The following is a 19,083-nucleotide window of genomic DNA, read 5'->3' as shown; positions in this document are numbered from 1 at the left end:
AGAATTCCTGATAGAAAGGTATGAAGACTCAGCTGGGTATCTAAGCACCTTTGAAGATCTGATTGAGAAGGGTGTTAATGAAAGTGTTGAGCAATGCAAGATTGCTTGAAATTATGAAAAAAAGGGAGAGGGGAAAGGAGTTAGGCAGGGTTGGCTGGGAATGAAACTGCCAGCAAGATGCCAGATAGTCTGTGAACAAAGCTGTGCTGAATTATGTTCTTCCTTCCCCCAAAGTTCTCCAGTTCTGTAAGTGGTTGTCCTGATAGTGTATCATGATGCTGATGAGCTGGAAAATGTGACAGTGACTAATGTTTCAACAGCTCTGTTCAAACATGTATATTTTTTTTTTTTTTTTTTTTTTAGCTGAGCTTCCTAAGAAAATAAGGCTTATGTAATTGTGCTGTCAGAAAGTGAAACCTCTTACTCATGTGGCTAATATCAGCTAAATTTGAGAGGGAAGGCAGTTGCAAATGTAATTATATTTCTGCAAAGTCTGTGAAATGGCAGCTGAGTAAGAAGAGAGTGTGTGCTGTGGGGCTACCAAGGGCCAGGCAGGCTCAGCTCATACCCGTGAGGTTTGCAGCTGGGTGGGCAATTGGTGAACATGCGCTGCTCAGCCTAGCAGTGCTGGTCCTGACGTGTCCTATCTGGTGCCCAGTGGAAGTCCTGAGAAGATGTGGATGAGGAAAATTAGTTTTTATTTGGTTTGATGATGAAGTAGAATGGGGAAAGATCCCTGGGAAACCAGGAAAAATATTTTATAGAATTACTTTATTGCTAAAGTTACCTGTTTCTAGCCTTGTTAGATGTTTACTACTTTGCGATTGATTTTCTGTTGCATTCTAACAGTGTTCGTGTTATTTTGTAGATTCATTTAACAGGCTCATGCTGCTGTGCTTTGTTGAGGGAAGTTGTTTTTTCATGATGTCCTATTTTGCGTGGAATGAAGCAAAAGCCCTAATGCACCACCAGTGTTGCTCTGAAGGCACAGAAGTTTGATGAGCAGTTTAATAGAGCCTGATTTCAGTGTTACTGCTCAACGTGGTAGCATTGCCTTTGCCTTCTTTCTGCTTGCTTGTTTCTCACTCTTTTGTATGGCTGCTAAAGTTTGTACAGCTGAAAGGTCAGGGTGAACAAGTCACGGAACCGATCCAGCTGAAAATTAGCCCAAAGATGTCTTTCCTTTTCTTTCATGGAAAAATAACCCCCAAAAGCTTTGTTTGTGATCTTGTGAGTATGTGTGTGTCTTTCTAGTTTTATTTTCTTTTTTCTGGTACCACATGGGCAGGAGCTATTTACTTGAAGAATTTCTGGAAAGAATCCTGCTTTGATACTTTCTTCTGGGATTATTTTTTTGCTTGCTCTGAGTATAAATGAATTTTGCTTCTGTATTCGATGTTTCTTTTGTCCTCTTCAAAGGTTAATGCCACAGAGCTCTCACAGGTGGTTCTTATTTTTCTGGTCATGCTGTTATAGCAATACTGTTTCTTGAACTTGTCTTCCCAGTCCTTTTTTCCCCTCTGTATAGCTGTTCCAATATCTGTTCCATTCTCCTCCAATTATTACTGTTAACCTCTGCCCTTTTCCTTTTGTAAACTTGTAACTGTTTCAACAACAAAGTGATGTTGATATAAAAAGCTAAAATAAGTTGTGTGCAATTGTGAAGAATGTGAATTTAAGGTAGCAATCCAAGGGTTCTTTCTCCTGGGAAGCAAATCTCTCAGGTGAACTATAGGATTGTTTTTTAAATATGTTTTTTCTAATTGAAATGTCTTGGGTGCTGGGTAGGGAAAAGGGAAGGATCATACATTTTGGTAAATGAGCTGCTTCCCAGCTCTGCTTGCCTCTTGAATCTAGGAGGAGATGAAACCCTGTCTGCATGGAGCTAGTTCAGAGGAAAGCTTCAGTGCCCAGTAGGAGGGCTTCACCATCTTCCCTACACTCTGTCTCCTCCATAAATGGCACCTTGGAATTGATGACCTGTTTGGGGGCTTTTAGCAATACTTCATTTACTATCTGCTCATATTGTGCGTTATTCTTGAGAATATGGGAAGAATGCTCAGCTCCTTACAGGATTTGGGCCATAATCAAGGCTGACACTGACTGGTGTATTGTCAAATTGTGCATGTATCATTTATTGTTAGATAACATTGGACATCCGTTAGTGTCTGTTGGCTAATCAAGAATGTTGCCTCACATATTCTTCCGATGAGAGGGCGAAGGATTCTTGTCGTAGCTGCCAGCTTTCATCATCCGAGTGAATTGCAGAAGACGGGATCAGGAACAATTGAGAATAGAAATTTTGAAGACTTACTGTGTTCTCCTGAAGCATTGGAATGACTTTCGTAGACTCAGGGCATTGTCTCCAGAAGGTTGCTTTTGTCTTGTGGGGTTTTTTTTGTTTTGTTTTGTTTTTTTGTGGCGGTGGTTATTGCAGAATAAACGTGTAGTTATTTCTAAAACTGTCAATCCGTGCGTCTCTTTCAGGGCGGTTTGATGAAACTGTGATTGAAGAAAGAAGGCAATGTGCTGAAGATCTCTTGCAGTTTTCTGCTAGTATCCCTGCTCTCTCTAACAGCAAACAGCTTGAAGAGTTTTTTAAGGTTTGTTAGTATTTGCAGAAGTATTTTCGTCTTACTGATACGGATAAAGTATAGTGCTGATTCTGCTTTACTTTATAAACCGCAGAGTGACGGTGAGCTGATCTGATACGCTTTGTGAAGTGGCTGGGAGTTTTCCATTCACTCTAGAAATGTGCTTTAAAAAAAAAAACATGCCACACCTCTACAAGGTGGAAAGTTTTACAGGAACTTCAGGTGAAGGGATTTGGGATCTTTGTTTATTGAATGATGAGCAAAACGTGTGATGTTAAATCCAGGTGTTCAGCAGGGAAGTAATAAAAATACTGTCACTGTTTCTGTATTTTATGCAGGTGTTTACAGTTTCAAACCAAAGGAAGAAAGACTGTCTAGATTGTTTTCTTATGGCCTGTTATGGATTCAGGTCCATGATAACAAATTAGGCGTATAACTAGTCAAATGTTCTGCATATACAGTGTTGTGAGAACCACTCTCCAAAACATAGTTTAGGACAATACTTTGATCCAGACTTCCTCTTTATTACATCTGAAGCAGTTTGTTTTCATTAGTTCCTTCAAATCTCTTTATTTTGAGTAGCTTAGTTAGCTTAGTCCAGCATTCTGCAAACACATAAGTATAAATTTACATGTAAGCGTGATAGTAACTCCCTGGAATTAAGGAAATGCTCATCTGGCTGAAATGGGACGCAAGTGTGTGAATGTGTTAAGTATATTTAAATGATATATATGTGCAAAAATAAAATTACAACAAAGCACAAAACTCCTAACTTGTTTTTATGATGCAATTGTTGCAGAGCCCTTTAGACTAAAGATAACTTTCTTTAAGCTTTGGTGGCAGCAATGAATGGGAGACTGAATTAGAATATTCTACTTGTCAGTTTATTTGCATTTGTACTTTTTCAGTTCTTTGGAAATATGTCTGTTCTGTGTTTTAGGGTATTTGTTCCGAGCTCTTTTCCTCTCCTTTGCTTAACAAAATTATTGCTTTTAGCCTTTCAGTGAACCTTTTCTGGCTTTGTAAGGCGATGAATCAAGCTAGAAAGGCATTAATTTTTATAGGAGCGAGTAGGTCTACAATGGGAGTTACGCAAGTGTAATGATTTAGGCTCATTTGTTAGCTGATATTGTGTCATGTTTTCCTGTAAGAAATCCTTAGGTTTTGATGAGTCACCAGCTCAGCCAGTGTCTTTCAGCTCTGCTTACGGGCGGTTTTGTTCCTTTCAGATTTTTGTGTAAATAGCCATGGAGAGATAGACTTGGACAATGAAGTCTTATACACAGCACTCCCTTCGGTTGTTTCTATCTGTGTACTATTGACTCCAGACAAATAGGCCGGCTAGCGTGAAAATCTGCTGGGCTAGTTCAAGACAGATTAGCGATGCCCGTTTGTAACGCTGCCTTGGAAATGGTGCAGTTTCTAGTAAAGTTGCCTGGAAAAGTGTGCACCTCAGATGCGAAGCAGAAATTAAAAAAAAAAACAAAACCCAAACCAAAACATTTAGGTGATTTCTCATGCAATTCATTGTTCCTGTTGTTACTTCACTTACCTCTGATTTCTTCCAAGCTTGGGAGGGAATAATGTCCTTCTTATATGCTGGCCCTGACCTTATTTTCCCTGTTTGCCCAATCTCATCTATGACTGAGCTCAAGATAGTGGGTCATGGGTGGGACATTGTTCTGATGGACAAACACTCCTGCATGAGGGATCTGCTGAGCTTGGGAACACCGCTGAAGGGTACAGACTGTATGTACCACAAGAGAGCAGGAACATCGCTGTTCTCTCCCTGTTAAACTCTGGGGTTTGCAGACAGACCGGCTGCAGCCTGCATGGTTCAGGACTCCTGTTACTCACCACAGAAGCTGCAGTAAGCTAACTGTTTAGATACCTAGACAGTTTGTAGCAACTAAACATGGCCTAACCAAAAGCCCTTGTTTAATTTTTCAGGCTTGTATAGTTTAATTAAATGCATTAACTCTAAAGCAATGGAGCATTCACTGGCTAGGAAGTTTAATTTTGACTATCACTGCTATATAATGAGACTTTGCATAGAGCACAGCAGCTAAATAATTCCTTTCCCTCTTTCTTTTCAGGGTGGAGAGGTACATGATGGGTCTGAACTGATTGGTCCTGTTGAGCCTCTGTCTGACTCTCTTACTGACAACTTGTCTGACTGCAACTCTGAAGGTTTGCTTTCTTTTCCCATGTAACCTTATAATGTGGTCTATTTTAAAGCAGTGTGTAAATGACAAGTGCTATATTTGTAGGAGCATTGGCATCCAGTTTCTATTTGTTATGACAGAAATGCCGGAACTGGGATTAACAGAAGAGAAGTTGGGCTCAGCACTTCACTACTGGAAGTTTGCTTCTAACAGGAAGCTTTCTGGGAGTTTGTCGAGTCCATTCTAGAAGTCCTAGTGCTCTGTCACAGAAAAAGAACTGAACCCTCTGGTTTAGATGTACATAACCCTGCCTACTTCCAAAAGGTTGGGCAAACAGTGTGGTAGTGTTCACTACTAATCATGACCCAAGTCTCAAGCTGTAAAAATTTCCAGAGAACTTTAAAACCATTTTGAGATTGATCAATAAATATGAAGATGACTGTCTGAATTTGCCTAGAGCATGAAAAATAGATTTAAGATTTGCACTGTCCCATTCATTTGAGAGGGTACTCATTTGACTGTTCATGCTCTGGGTATCACTGTGCTTTCAGTGCTTAGTAAAATTTAGAAGAGAGTTGATACCATATTTTAAAAGTTTAAGCATGTCTTCTGGATTGAGCATATGGGAATGGTGAATGTTAAAGCCTACTGCAGGGCTCGGGGAGATAAACAAGTTGTTTAAGTCTCCTCCAAAAACTGCCAGCATTTTTTGTTTTTCTGAGAAGAACTCCCTGTTCTTGAAAGTCTGAGAGGTTGTGTGTTAGAGCCAGTGTGGACTATGTTCAATTGAAAACTGGAAATCCCTCCCTTAACTTGCTAATGTTTTCTGGTTGTGCTATGCCAATGGATGGTGTGTCCCTTTTCCTAAAATTGCATTTCCTTAGCACAGTGTAAAAGATTCACATGGATGGCTTGGATACCATGTGCAGAGGATTTTAGTGGCACTTTGCTTGCACTAAATAATAGTATGGCTGTAAGGTAGGGTCAGTCAGCCCAAATAAATACTGTGTGAGGGCTTCTTGTCTACCTCTGGAGGCTGAGCCAGCTTAAGCATCTCTGTGTATAATCATCTGCCATGTATCGTGCAATCTTTTAGAAATTTATGTATTTCTGAGTTACACTTGGGTCCTTGTGACTTCTAAGAAATTCTTTTCCAACCCTTCACGTTTTCCTTTGGAACTGTTTTACTCATGTATAAATACACATTATTATCCTAACACTTATTAAGCTTATTTGGCAGGGTTTTTTTTCTTAACTATTTAATTTCCTCTGGTCTCTTCCTGGCATAGAACTTGCTTTGGTAAAACTCTGCTTGAACAACAAGAACTGCTTGTGTTTTCTAATAGTGCTTTGTTTGTTTATTTTTGTTTGAGGGTATATGACTTGCCACTGGTATCTCTCAATGTCAATAACTTTGTGCTTAGTTATATAATACGTTCTACATGTGCAGAGAATTTTGCATTTTATTTTGTAGTATCTTCTATGATATTAATGAACTAATACCCCCACAATATTTCATTCTGTGAAGGGAAAGGTATGGAGCTGTTTAATTACAGAGGGTAGTTATCATAAATACTGGTGGTTAGTTTTAAAGGGGCACTATTTCTGTGAAATTTAACATTCCAGATTCTGACAATGCACCCATTTTACGTTGTGCCTCATGAAAGAAAAAGTGCTTAATGTGAACATTTCTATTCTTTATTCACAAGGGCCTTGTTCTTAGAAGAAAAACACTTCCTTTATGTGAGATAAAATACTGAAAAGAAAAAAATACTGTAAAGTAGAAAAATTCTTTGATACCCTTCTTCTGAATTGGTTGGAGTGCTTTTAGGGGATACTTGCAACAACTATGAGCACAGTATTTCCAGGTGCCAAATGTGACTTTTGTGGAATTATATTTTTCTAAAAACCTATGTGTCTTCCAGCTCATATTTTCTTATGTTGGAAACCACATTTTGGGTGGGGGGGAGACTAGGGACCGCAGGAAACGTCTGTCTTCAAGGCCTCTAGATGGCAGTGGCAATACTTGGCTCTGAGTCCTCTTCCTGCCTCTCCTCAGGGCATCCTGCCTACATCTAATTTTTCCCCGTCTGATCATTGTAGTTAACTGTGACTAGTTCACTGTGTTAGTTTTTGTGAGCATTCAGGGGCCTCCACGTGGGCACTGCTCCTTCAAGCTGTTGTACTGAGAAGTATCAAACCCATTCCTTAACAGGTGCTGGTGTTTGCTTATAAGGGTGGGTTGTATTTTCTCACTTTTATCTGTTCTTTTCAGACAAAGTTCATTTTGCAGAAGGTGTGCACATTAATGGTGAAAGATGCAAATTCATGGTAGTAGAAATGTTTTTGTACCAAAATAAGCGATAAGTATTTTGCTTGTAAAAGCAGTTTGGCAGTTCATACTTTCACAGGAACTTGCCTTTCAGGAGGCCAGGTTACCCAGGCTTTCCACCAAGTTCTGGGAACTGCATTTGCTCCTCATATACCTGGTGAAATTGCACAAGGCAGAGACAAGTACAGAAATTTATGTTCAATTTCGACATAATTATACTCATCTAATATTCCTGACAAACAGTCACTCTGTCTTCCTCTCTGGGTACATGGGATAATGTTCAAATGTCCAACTTCCTCTCCAAAAGTCTTTCTATACCAATTGCCACATTCTTTAGAGAAATTCAGCAGGAGGCTCATATTTTTTTGCATCCTTTTTTTTCTTCTGCTTCTGTTTTACCATGTTCACATTATCTTCCCAGAAATAAGCATGTGCAGTTCAGACTCTTCCTACTCCTTGGGCTGATTGGAAGCTCCATGACTGTGGTTGTGTGGTGCTAGACCTGGGCTTTAAACCTGACTTTAAGCAAAGTTTATTAACTCGGGCTCTGTGCCATGCTATCTGCGTTCATACAGCTTCTGGCCAAGTTGGCTGCAAGAGAAGAGCAAATGTGTTTTTGTTTGGACTGTATGGAGGGGAACTTGGGTCTGTCTGAAATCTGCTCTGTGGATGTGCTCTAATTCATCTAGTCTAGGTGGCCAGCACACTCTTCCCACAAACCCCCACCTTCTCCATTCATTCTCTCTATCTGCACACTTTGTCAGTCAGTTCTGCTTCCACCTATACATTCCCTAACTAGCAGTTTCTCTTCACTGAACAAAATAACTTGACTCCTCTGAATGTTATTTCATAAATTCTCAGTCCTCCACACTGAAATTTGACATTGCTGTCCCTAAATTGAGCAGGTGAATGGCCCATTATTAAGACACTAATTAATGAATCCTCTATCTTCCTTCAGCTGTTCTTTTGTGAGGCTGCCTTCTTTCTTGCAGGACTTGGGGCTACACAGGCAGTTTTCTTCTCTGCATGGACCCTTTGCTTTATGTCCCTCCCCTGAAAAGATCAGGAGCATTGTTTTCTGTGCTCCCTTGTCCCCTCCTCTCAAATAGTCTTGTGTCACTACGTATCACTGTCTTTGCTTTTCAGGCAGAGTGACTGGTAATCTGTTCTCCTTCGTGTCTTTTTCCTCTCACGTTAAAGGAACTGCTAGCTTTTAGAAAAGCAATATTTCTACAGTCCTTTCTCAATCCTCTTCCATAAATTGTAAACTCCCTCGAATTCTGGAGTTGCAAAATCAAAAAGAAAGTTTGAGTTAGTTGCCTTTGAGTCGCCTCCTTGCTACTACCGCATACTTTTACTAAGATAAGTCAGAACACTTTACCTGATAATGTAGATAAACTCTTGACTCTGTTGATAATACAGAAGAAAACAGACAACAGGTTTTAGCTCAGAATTTACTTTCTCTGTGTGTACAAACAGCTAAATGTCTTGACCTTGTTGCCTGTTTTATTGCCTCAGTGGGTACATGTGCCAAGGTGATAAAACAAACTGCTACTTGATATCCAGGTGGCACTGCCAAATTCGTGGCTCATTCCATATGTCTCATGCAGAGTACTCTTCTGGAATGACATTTTTGAGACTGAAAGCTGGCTTCTTTTTTTCTCCTTGGTGTGTAGGTCCTAGCTTTGAAGGCTCTCCTGTTTTACGTCTCCTTAGCTGTAAATCATCAGAGCAGTGAGAGACAGGGATTAAAGTGCTGCTGCTATTGAAATTAGGTGAATTGGAGTGCTGAGGTTGGAATTAGCTCCCCCTAAGCAAGCACCTGTGTTTTGTTTTTTAACCTCGGAGGCAACAACAAATGGCAAATCTAATACTACTGTCACAATTTTAATGGTGTGTTACCAAATGGATATCTCTGATAGCTGGTCAAAGAGCAGTTTCATATTATGTACTTTTACCTGTAGTGGGTCATGCCCTTTCATTTTGATGGCAAAGTGAACGTCTAATCTGTTGTACAAAGGGTGTCAGAAATATTTCTGTCATTCTTTTCAGTTCGAAAGGATTTAAGTGGGCTTGATGATGTGACACTTACGAGCCAATCGGAATGCGGAGGTGAGATCTAGAAATTGTTTCCATTATGTATGTGGAATTTAAATTATTAGAAAGTCGTAATTATGAGTGAATGCTTTTTGTGGATGATAATCCTTACAGAATGAAATGATGTGTGTGTAAAATAGCTTTGTTGCCATTTAATTCCAAAGAACCCTGCTAAGTTGCTGTGGTTTAGTTACTGAAGGTCGGCTTGCACTAAGTATATATATGTTCAGCTTATGGCAAATAATAAAATAAAATGTGTTAGCTCAAATTTCAGTGAAAGAGGTGTAAGCTAATTCATTTTACCACGTGTTAGCAAGGAAAGAAGACTATACATGGTAGATGCGAGTGCTGCATGATGCATAAGATGACAGTAACTCCGTGTTAATTCAGACTCCTAATTTACTGCTTTGGGATGCTTCATCTTACTGATATAAACAGTATGTTGTGATTTCTTGCAATAGTAATTTGGCTCCTACTGACTGACTTCTAATAGCACTCACACAGAAAGGGTTAGTTTTGTAATTTCCTGGAGCCCAATGGTGAGCAGGCTTTGAAAGTTTAAGTTGGGTGTTAGATGTTGGTTTCTTCATTCCCAGTATTAAAATGAAGTCCAGTTGCTCTGTGGAGTTTGTAGCTAATTTGAAAAAACATGTTTCTATAGGCACTAAAAAATATTGTTAAAGACAGTTTTACATGCAGGGAATTTCTGCGTACAAAGTCTCGGGAAGCTGCGTAAGTGAGAAGAAAGCTAAAATCTTTAGATGGGATAAAGAATTTTGGGGGTTATGTGAGAAATCTAGAGTAATGGATGTCTTTCTGACTGTGCTTTCAGGCTTCTCCAGTGACAGTGACCTGATCTCTCTAACAGTTGATGTAGACTCTCTTGCTGAGTTAGATGATGGAATGGCATCCAACCAAAGTTCTCCCGGTAGAGCTGTTGGCCTTTGCCTTACTGCTGAACCCCCAGTACAAAGCATACTGGCACCTGAACAGGAGTGGAGCAAACCAGAAGGAGAGAGGGAAAGCCATAGTTTGTTTACTGGAAGCTTAAAACCCAAGCCTGGTAAACAAGATTACTTGGAGAAAGCAGGCGAGTTGATAAAACTGGCCTTGAAGAAGGAGGAGGAAGAAGATTATGAAACTGCTTTCAGCTTTTACAGAAAGGGGGTCGACCTGCTTCTAGAAGGTGTTCAAGGTATGTAACTTCCCATTACGTTTGCCTTACCTTTGGTTATGTGTTTTCTTTATGGTGTTTCCTTGGTTAACATCACCTTACTGTGTTGCAAAGAGGTGGTAAGAAATGCAGAATGACGCGTGCCTGGCTTTCATGTACTTGATAGCTGCTGTGTATACGAGAGAGAGAGAGAGAGGGAAAGAGAGGGAAAGAGAGGGAAATCTTACTCTCTAAGACTGAGTGATAATTTAGGGTCTCATCTTCCAAGTGCCAAAATCTCCTCTTTTAAAATTGAGGCACAACCTTCGACTTGCAGGTAAGTAGCAAAGTGCTCCACTTTTGCCTCTTTCCTTTTTATTATCTAGGCATTAATTAATATGTGGCACTTGCAGCACTGTTGAAACATTGTTTAATTTACGTGGTTAAGTGAGTATTAATTATCCCCATTTTACACATGGGGAGAGGCAGACTCAGGTTAACTTCCCAGTCGCAACAGGATTAGAACTATTCTTGGCTCGCAGCCTCTTGCTTCTTCCACTAAACTGTTCTTTTCTAGCTAAAGGATGCATACAAACTTATGGGCCTGCACTGCTAGAGAACAGGATTATTTTTTTTTCAAAAGACTTTGATGTGTCAATATGTCTGCAAAAGCTGTTGTTAACTGACCAGATGCAACTACATGCAAATTTCTGCAGTGTCCTTGCACCTTGTCAGTCAGGGAACAGTTTTTTCCCTTTCCATCTCTAGTTCTTGAAAATATAGAGTGATAGCCTCATATATTTGCATTTTGTCCAACAGTGGCTTAAAACTATGAAGCACAGGAACAGATTTGTTCTTTCTTGGAGTGAATTCAGGGTCTGTGTTTTGTGTTTCTGTCCCACACAGATCAAATGAGTAAGATTAGAACTGTGTCTTTGTTTGATGGCATACAGTACAGATGCGTTATGCTGCTCCAGATCTGAACTTAAATGCTAATGTACCAAAGCACACACAAGCAGAAGCCTTTGCTGCATCTCAGTATGATGCACAGCAGTGGTCCAGACCCTCTGAACAGTTCTAGGAATGGAAGTTACCTGCTGAGCTGCTTTAACAGCATCTGGCAAAAAGTAATGGATAGGTTACTGATGAAAACTGGAGGTGTGGGCCAAGATATGTGCATAGCCTTTGCTTGAAGTATCTTATACTTTTTGGCAAAAGTAAATCCACCTCTTTTTTTTCAAGTCCCAGTGATGTCAGTAGAGTTGCTGCTTTGCTGCTTGTTGTGGCTTTTCAGTAGCATCTTATCTTTCCTTGACCATGTTGTCAAAATGCTTTTCATTCTCGATGTTGAACGTACTGGCAATCCTTCTGTTGGAGAGCCCAGCTATTCTTTGTTTGTTAATATACTTCTTCATAGACCTGTGTGCCATTCAGTTATGGTCTTCTGAAGACTATCCTGTTTCATCAGAACTACTTCTGTCTTCTCACTGTGATGCAAGGCTGCCATGATGCAGTTTTAAACTGACAGTTCAAGTTTCAGCTTCAGAAAGTTTTCTTTATTAAACAGTTTCAAACTGTGAGGGCATGAACACAAGTCAGGCTGTCGCATATCAGTTGAGCTGTGGTAACTATGCATGCATTCCTGACTTGCAGCAGTGGTTAAACATGTTGGCTTTGAATCCATGGTAATCCTTATGGTGATTTGTTTATCTTGAAGTTCTGAAAGGCTTTTCTTGCATGTGTTGTAGGTGACTTGCTCAACTGATGCATACTAACTTGTTAAACTGGAGTGGGTTGAGCTTTTTACTTCCATTTGCTAACATTTCCTCCAAGGACTCTTGCTTCTTTGCTGTTGACTATCTAGTCATCCTTAGATGACTGCTAATCCTTTTCTCTTTCCCACTGGTATCCATGCTTTTCAGGTTAGGAAAAAATTCAAGGAGTCTTAGAAAAGTGTGATATTGTGCCTTGTTTCCCTGATGCCACTCAGATAGTACAGTGCGGGCTATTAATAAATTTATAGTGGTGGTACCTCTGTGTGTGTGTGTGTGTGTAGGTGTTCCTGATGGATGAAGAGAGAGGGGCTGAGACAGTTGGGGCTCTTCATCCTGGAGAAGAGAAGGCTCTGGGGAGACCTTCTAGCAGCCTTCCAGTATCTGAAGGGGGCCTACAGGAAAGCTGGAGAGGGGCTTTTTACAAGGGCAAGTAGTGACAGGACGAGGGGGAACGGTTTTAAACTGAAAGAGGGTAGATTTAGATTAGATATTAGGAAGAAATTCTTGAGTGTGAGGGTGGTGAGACACTGGAACAGGTTGCCCAGAGTAGTTGTGGCTGCCCCCTCCCTGGCCGTGTTTAAGGCCAGGTTGGATGAGGCTTTGAGCAACGTGGTCTAGAGGAAAGGTGTCCCTGCCTGTGTCAGGGGATTGGAACTAGATGATCTTTAAGGTCCTTTCCAACCCAAACCATTCTATGAACTTCTGTGAAAGAGATGTGTAGCCAGCACCTGCGACTTCTTCTGTGCAGTCCCAGGCATTGTGTCTGTACAGCACAGGAGAGGGAACAATGGGAATGAGTTGCTTTTTAACTGGCGTCTTATCCCTTGGGAACATAAATGTACACAGGCTTGTTCCTAGCAGTCAGCTCTTCTTTCTCCTTTCTCTATGTTACCCTGCATGATGAAGGTGTGAAAAGCATGTGAAGGTGGAAAGCAGATGAATGTTCATCCTTCACTTGGCACTTACACCAGGTTTGGGTATATCCAGCTGGTTTAGGCCAAACCAGGACACCAGCTCATGTTGTGCCCTGTTCTCTTTGGAGCTTCTGCAAGCTGTCAGGGAGACAGTGATGCACTCTTTATAGTGACAGGGCTGATTCAAATACCTTCCTAAAAATATATGCATTCTCCGGATCTATGAGGACAGTAAAAAACCCCCCAAAACCAACCAAAAACCATGAATAACTCTCTCACTTTTTAATCTAGCTACTTTGTGAAGATATGTTTAGCATTGAGATGTGAATATTCACTGTATGTTGCAATAAAAAAAAACCTTAACCTAATCACTTCAGCTATTTAAACACCCCTGGTTATGTTTTTCACATGGATGATAACGTGCTGCTTTCAAAGATAAGGATGGTGCAACTGTTACAAAATGCCTCTGGTCTTCTGCCATTGATTATTTTCAGCCTATTTTGTCTAAATAAGCCGTTGTAATATCTGAAAGTGAAACACAGTGTTCATACATACTTACACACATATAAAGTGACATTGCCTTTCAGTGTACAGCCATTGCAGAATGTGTGGCCTCTCTAGAACGGACTGAAATTGGCTTTTGCATATAAAATGGTAATACATATTTTTGCCACCTGGTGGCACCAAGAAAATAGAAATTGACACCTAAAAACTGGAATTGAGAAATGTAACCAGTGTACTAGGGGGAAAAAGGAAACATCATCCATCCTCTGTGTTTGAAACCTCTCAGAATTATCTCTGTAAGTTGGTTGGATCTGAAAGATAAGGGTGTCTCTGTTGCCAGCTGCTCCTTTAGGCTTGGTACAAGATCTGCTTACTCCTTAAGGCTGCCTCGTCAAAATCGTGTCTGAGTAAGTTTATTACTGCAAGTTTATAGACTTGTGTTGTTTAGTTTGAAGTAGCTGGCTTCCATAAAGGCAGTTGGAGCACACTTGTGTCTGTTACGTTCCTGATGACTTTCCAGCTCTCTGAGCTGATGGCACTAATGCTACATGAGGCAAGTGTTGCATATGGCTTACACCAAAGAAATGTCCATCTTGACTTCATTTTCAGCTGTGTGTGTGTGCTCTCAGTAGTATAGTGGTGTTAATTGTACTGTGCAAGGTGCATATGTATTTTCCTCTGCTAGTCTCTTGCAGAGTTTTAGTACTAAATCTTTTAATGTCCTATTCATAGTCCTGCCAAAAGGCCTAATAATCATGTCACTTCGGGAGTGAATGCCGTCTGCGCTCAGATGCTGGTGTGTAGCTTGGACTCTGGGCATCTGCTCTTTATACACCTTGGGCCTATTTCTGCTCTGCACCTGCACTTAATATTAACATGTTTGTCAGTGGGAAGGAGAACGAATTCTTGGATTGCCAGTAGAGCCCTTGGACTGCCACTGAACTACCTGTACCTCTTGTACCTCCCTGTGTCATTTGAACCAGAGCTCCCTCACGTGCAGTGAGAGGGAATAGCTGCTATCGTTTCCTTTTTCCTCTGAGTACATACTGATTTTTGGTGCCCCTCTTGTGTTTTCTGGGCATTGCTGTGTGCAGGATTTTGGAGCTTTTGGAAGGTAGATCTGTTTAGGATGGTTAAACAATTATCCGGGAGTGGAAACCTTCTGGAATTTTAAATCTTCTACCTTTTTAAGCATACTAACTGATAGAAACTTTGGCTCACAGTTATAGCTGTTCCTTTGTGTTGTTAGCATGTCACAGCGCTTTGAGGTCAATGCATTGCTTCAGGCCTAGTGATGGAAAAAATGCACTAATCGATAGCAAGCCACCAACTTCTAGGCTGGAAGTTAACTGTGTTTTGTGTGAAGTAGTGCTTTCCCTGACTTTGGTGTAAGGGCATAGTTTATGTGAGGAAAAAATAGATCAGGAGACTGAAATTACGGAAAGAGTTTTTTGTAGTAAAGGAGTGTCCTGTTTATATAAACTGCTCCACTTTTTCCAACCCCAACCATTCTCAAGATATATCCATTATGCATCTGGGCAGTCTGAGCTGTGTGATAAACACAGAGTTAGCACTGTTGCTTGTTGCTGCATTTCAGTAACTTCAGGCCTATTCACGAAGCAAGAATGCTTCACAACATGGTCTGTCTAATTCGTGTAGAAACGTACAGGATCTCTTCCATGTGGTTTAGAAAGAAATGTGTTCGCTGCTGGTCTGTTACATACAAGGCTCCATGTTACACATCAACATCCGAAGGGAGATGATCCATTTACTTTGTCAGAGATTTGGGGTGTTTGTTTTCACAAGTGTAGCAGCTGTGGCTGGGCACAACAGATATTTATTTGTTTTAGGGGGCTGGTTCAGATAGGTAGCATGGACTTGTTGCATGAAGTATGTGATGCCTCTTAAGTCACAGCAGCCACAAGCTGTTTTCTAGGTACGTGTTAGGTATCCACAACTTCTAGATAAGCTGCTGGTGTCTTTGAAAGCAGGGTGCGAATGTCAGTTTTGCACTGCTCTCTGCTATTTTAATGTTTATCCAGTAAACAGAGCTAGAACAAAAATTACACAAATTACTGGAACCTTGCTGAAATGACTTTGACTTTTAACCCAGAAATGCATATGCAATGAAATGCTGGGAATACTTTGGACAACTAGATGATATTTTTGAATATACTGAAAACAAACCAACTTGTGTCTAATTACTGGGATTATGATGGGCTATGATTTGAACTTGTGATGGAGCCAGGGATGCAAACAGGAGCATGCTTGACAGAATGCCAAGACGACAGTACTTTGTGAAAAGAGGAACAGCCATGGCTGTTCCACGAGTGTGTTTCTGGCTTCCAGAGTGAAAATCACCTTTACTTGTTTGTTGAACGGCACTTATGAAGACAACTTCTGTTACAACACAGTAGCTATTTTAAATTCCTTTCACTTGTTAAGTCCTCTGAGTAGTGTTTCTCATTGAGAGTAACAATCTCTTAGGCAGTTTCTGAGCTACTCAGCAGCTGTGCCTGACTGGAGGTTGTTTCCTCAGTGTCTTAAAGGGAAGAACAGACCTGTTTTCTGAGAAGATGCATTGGGATGTGAGCTGATATCTGCAGGGTAGCCCTGAGAGTTGTGCTGGGACCCACAGGGAAAGGTTAATGATGGGGTGACTGATGGAACTGTAATTCTCCCCAACCTGACCTTGGACCTTTGTGCTCCTATGGTGTATCATAACTCACCTTGTTTGCTGTTGTAGCTTTATGCTTCCACTGAGGCTGGAACCAGTCAAGACAAAAACTTTCTGCCCCAGTTCCTTCCAAAGGAGCTGAAAACTATCTGTTTCCTGTCGTTGGATTGTGAGGATGCCGTAGGACCGTTTGGGTTGGGCTTTCTAAGCAACCATACAAAGTGCTCCCTCTCTCCTAGTGCTTCATACAACCTTGAAATCACAGCTGCTGTTTCAGAAGGTTAGATGTTTGTGAGAGGAGTTACCTATTGACAAGCAGCTAGATGAAGAGGGGATGTTGGAAATACTGTGATTTGCTTAAAAAGTCATCTAATCCCACTGTGCTGCCAGTGATGCTGAAGCCCATGCTAATATGGGCTACGAGCTGTTCATAACTGAAATGTGTTGGCTTCCAAGCCCATTTCAGACTATACAGAGCTTCAGAGCAGATTAGTACTATAGGATCCATCACTGTGCAGTAGATGCTGGATGGATCACCCTGAGTGATGTCATTCCATATGTAAAAGTACAGGGTTTAGACTCTTCGTCGTGGCAAAGCAGTAAAATACAGCATCTGCCACTAAAGTATGGTGAAGTTGGTTAATGTGTAAGTACAGACAGATTCACCTATGTAAAGGAATATTCAAGGCAAAGTTCAACTTAAACTGCAAGACTTCTCTGCACCAAGGGGCTGCTAAAGGTCTGGGCTTTAGTACCTGCTGCACAGCTTAAAGCCTTACAAGACATGTAAAGGTGAATTGTAGCAATACCTGTAAGCCAACATGTAGGGCATGATGCAGAGATGACTCTGAATATGGTTGCTTAGCGTGTAGCTTGTTAAAGAATGAATTAATATGTGACGAGGTGGGCCTTAAAAATCTGTTCTTTCTTCCCTCTTCTGGGGAACACAGCTAGCTGCATTGGCTTGGTGTTGATCTGACCTTTCCAAGATTTCCCAGTCTGTCCTCATAGCAGCTCCTTGCCAGGTTGCTGCTTGTGCCCAGCTTCTTTGACAGACCTCTCTTCTGCCTGCACAGCCTTTTATCTCAGCTGTTGTTAGCCAGCACTTAGCTGCAGCTAAGTGCATTAATCTTTTTTTGACTGTTGCTATGTGGGGTTTCTGCCTCCTGTCAGAAGACCTAGTAGGGTTGCCACACTTCTTCCAGCATACAGTGTAGACAGAACATACTCACCTAGGCTACAGTGCCGCTTCTGTCCTTAGGTGAGAAAATTGAAGTCTCTGTCTGCAGAATTAAATGCCTCGGGCAGTGTAGGTGAATTGAGGCAAATTACTAGCTGGAATAGAAAAATTGCATAGATATGTTTAAGGGCATGATGCTGCGTGATAATCAGTGCTCTGATCTCCCCACCCCAACAGTTCTTGCATATACAACTTCTCTCTTTTCACATCCTCCTTTTCTCTTTTCCTGTCCTCTTTCCCTCTTTTCCCTTCCAGTATCTTAAAATAGCCTCTCTAGTTTCAGAGCTGCGTAGAAGGACTAGTATAGGTTTGATCTCTACAGGGCCTGCCTCTGGCTGTTATGTTTTAGAGATTTTAGTGATTGCTCATGGAAAGATACCATTTCCCATAGTACTATATAAAAGTACATATGAGTTATATTTAATACATAGGTATGAGTACTATTAGACTGTCATGATTGATGAATCTCATAGTTGCTTTTTCATCTGTCTTTTTTTTTTTTTTTTTTCTTTCTGTAATACTTCATGTTACAAACTGCGGTAACAACTTCTTACTTGAAGGGGTACGTGTCTGTGTGTCTGGGTTTCCTCTGCTCTGAAACAAGGAGTGGTTGTGGTTGCTAGTTCTAATTTGGACTCTTCCTTTTACTTAAGAAGGAAGAGTGCAGAGAACTTGGAAAATCTTTTCCTGTCTTCTGTGATGGTGGCCTGTGTAACTTCTTTCTTTGCTCTGTCTGTCAGAGTGTTCTCTTGTTCCTGGGGTGCTTGTGTTTCAGGACTTGCTGCTGCTGTCACCTTTTTGTTTCCTCATCTGTGCTAGGATGCCACTGGCTGTCCTGTCTTGCAACACTTCCTTATTCTTATGTAGTTTTACAGGAAAGCGTTCAAGGATATTTCTCACATTGTGAAGTCTTACTTTGGTGAAATACCTTGCAGTTGAAGACTACAAGTTTTAGCAGATGGATGTGAAGTTAAGCTTTTCTTCCCTGAAATGGTGTGTGCTGTGTGACCATTTTATTTTTTTCCCCGATAGTCACACACGCACATGAAAAGCTACCACCACCTTGTGGAGTGAACATGAGAGTTTCTCTATAAACAGATGTTTGTTGATTAATGTTTCTGGAAAGTTACGTTTCTTATTATCTTGAGTGTTACTAACTCCTGCTTTACTGGCCACTCAAACAGATTTCACTCACACCATTCTTCTATGTAACATTCTTCTTAATTTTGGCACATATGCCAACATTTTTTTTTCCAGAGGGGTGTTTACCTAGACATTTACACCATGGGTGTGTAACCTTAGGTTTGCTACAGGATGCGGAATTGATAACTTCACAGGAAGTGAAGATCTGTAAGTGTCTCAAGCAACCTGCAATGACGGTGATGTACAAAATACAGACATAATAGCTGTCACAGTTTAAAGCTGGACTGGCTATTAAACCTGCGGCAGATGCTCTCTGTTATCCCCCCCCCCCTCCCCCCAGAGGGAAAGGGAAAGGGAAAAGGGAGAGAGACTTCTGGGTTTGGAAAATTAAAACAGTTTTAATAAACTATAATAATGAAAAAAGAGTATAATAACAATAATAGAAATAATCAAATATATACAAATATATATACAAAACCAAGATTGAGC

General features: G+C 40.8%; 1 protein-coding gene across 1 annotated transcript in view; it reads left to right on the top strand.

Annotated features, from left to right (window-relative positions):
- RPS6KC1 (ribosomal protein S6 kinase C1) overlaps nucleotides 1-19,083 on the top strand; it is a 92,980-nt gene that overhangs the window by 15,739 nt on the left and 58,158 nt on the right. The window contains 4 exon segments of the mRNA XM_068406396.1: nucleotides 2,488-2,603; nucleotides 4,691-4,784; nucleotides 9,144-9,203; nucleotides 10,021-10,383. Of these exon segments, the coding sequence (XP_068262497.1) occupies nucleotides 2,488-2,603; nucleotides 4,691-4,784; nucleotides 9,144-9,203; nucleotides 10,021-10,383 (633 nt within the window).

This window comes from Nyctibius grandis, chromosome 1 (assembly GCF_013368605.1).
Source record: "Nyctibius grandis isolate bNycGra1 chromosome 1, bNycGra1.pri, whole genome shotgun sequence".
Classification (NCBI taxonomy): Eukaryota; Metazoa; Chordata; class Aves; order Nyctibiiformes; family Nyctibiidae; genus Nyctibius; species Nyctibius grandis.
This window is presented reverse-complemented; position numbering and strand designations above follow the sequence as displayed.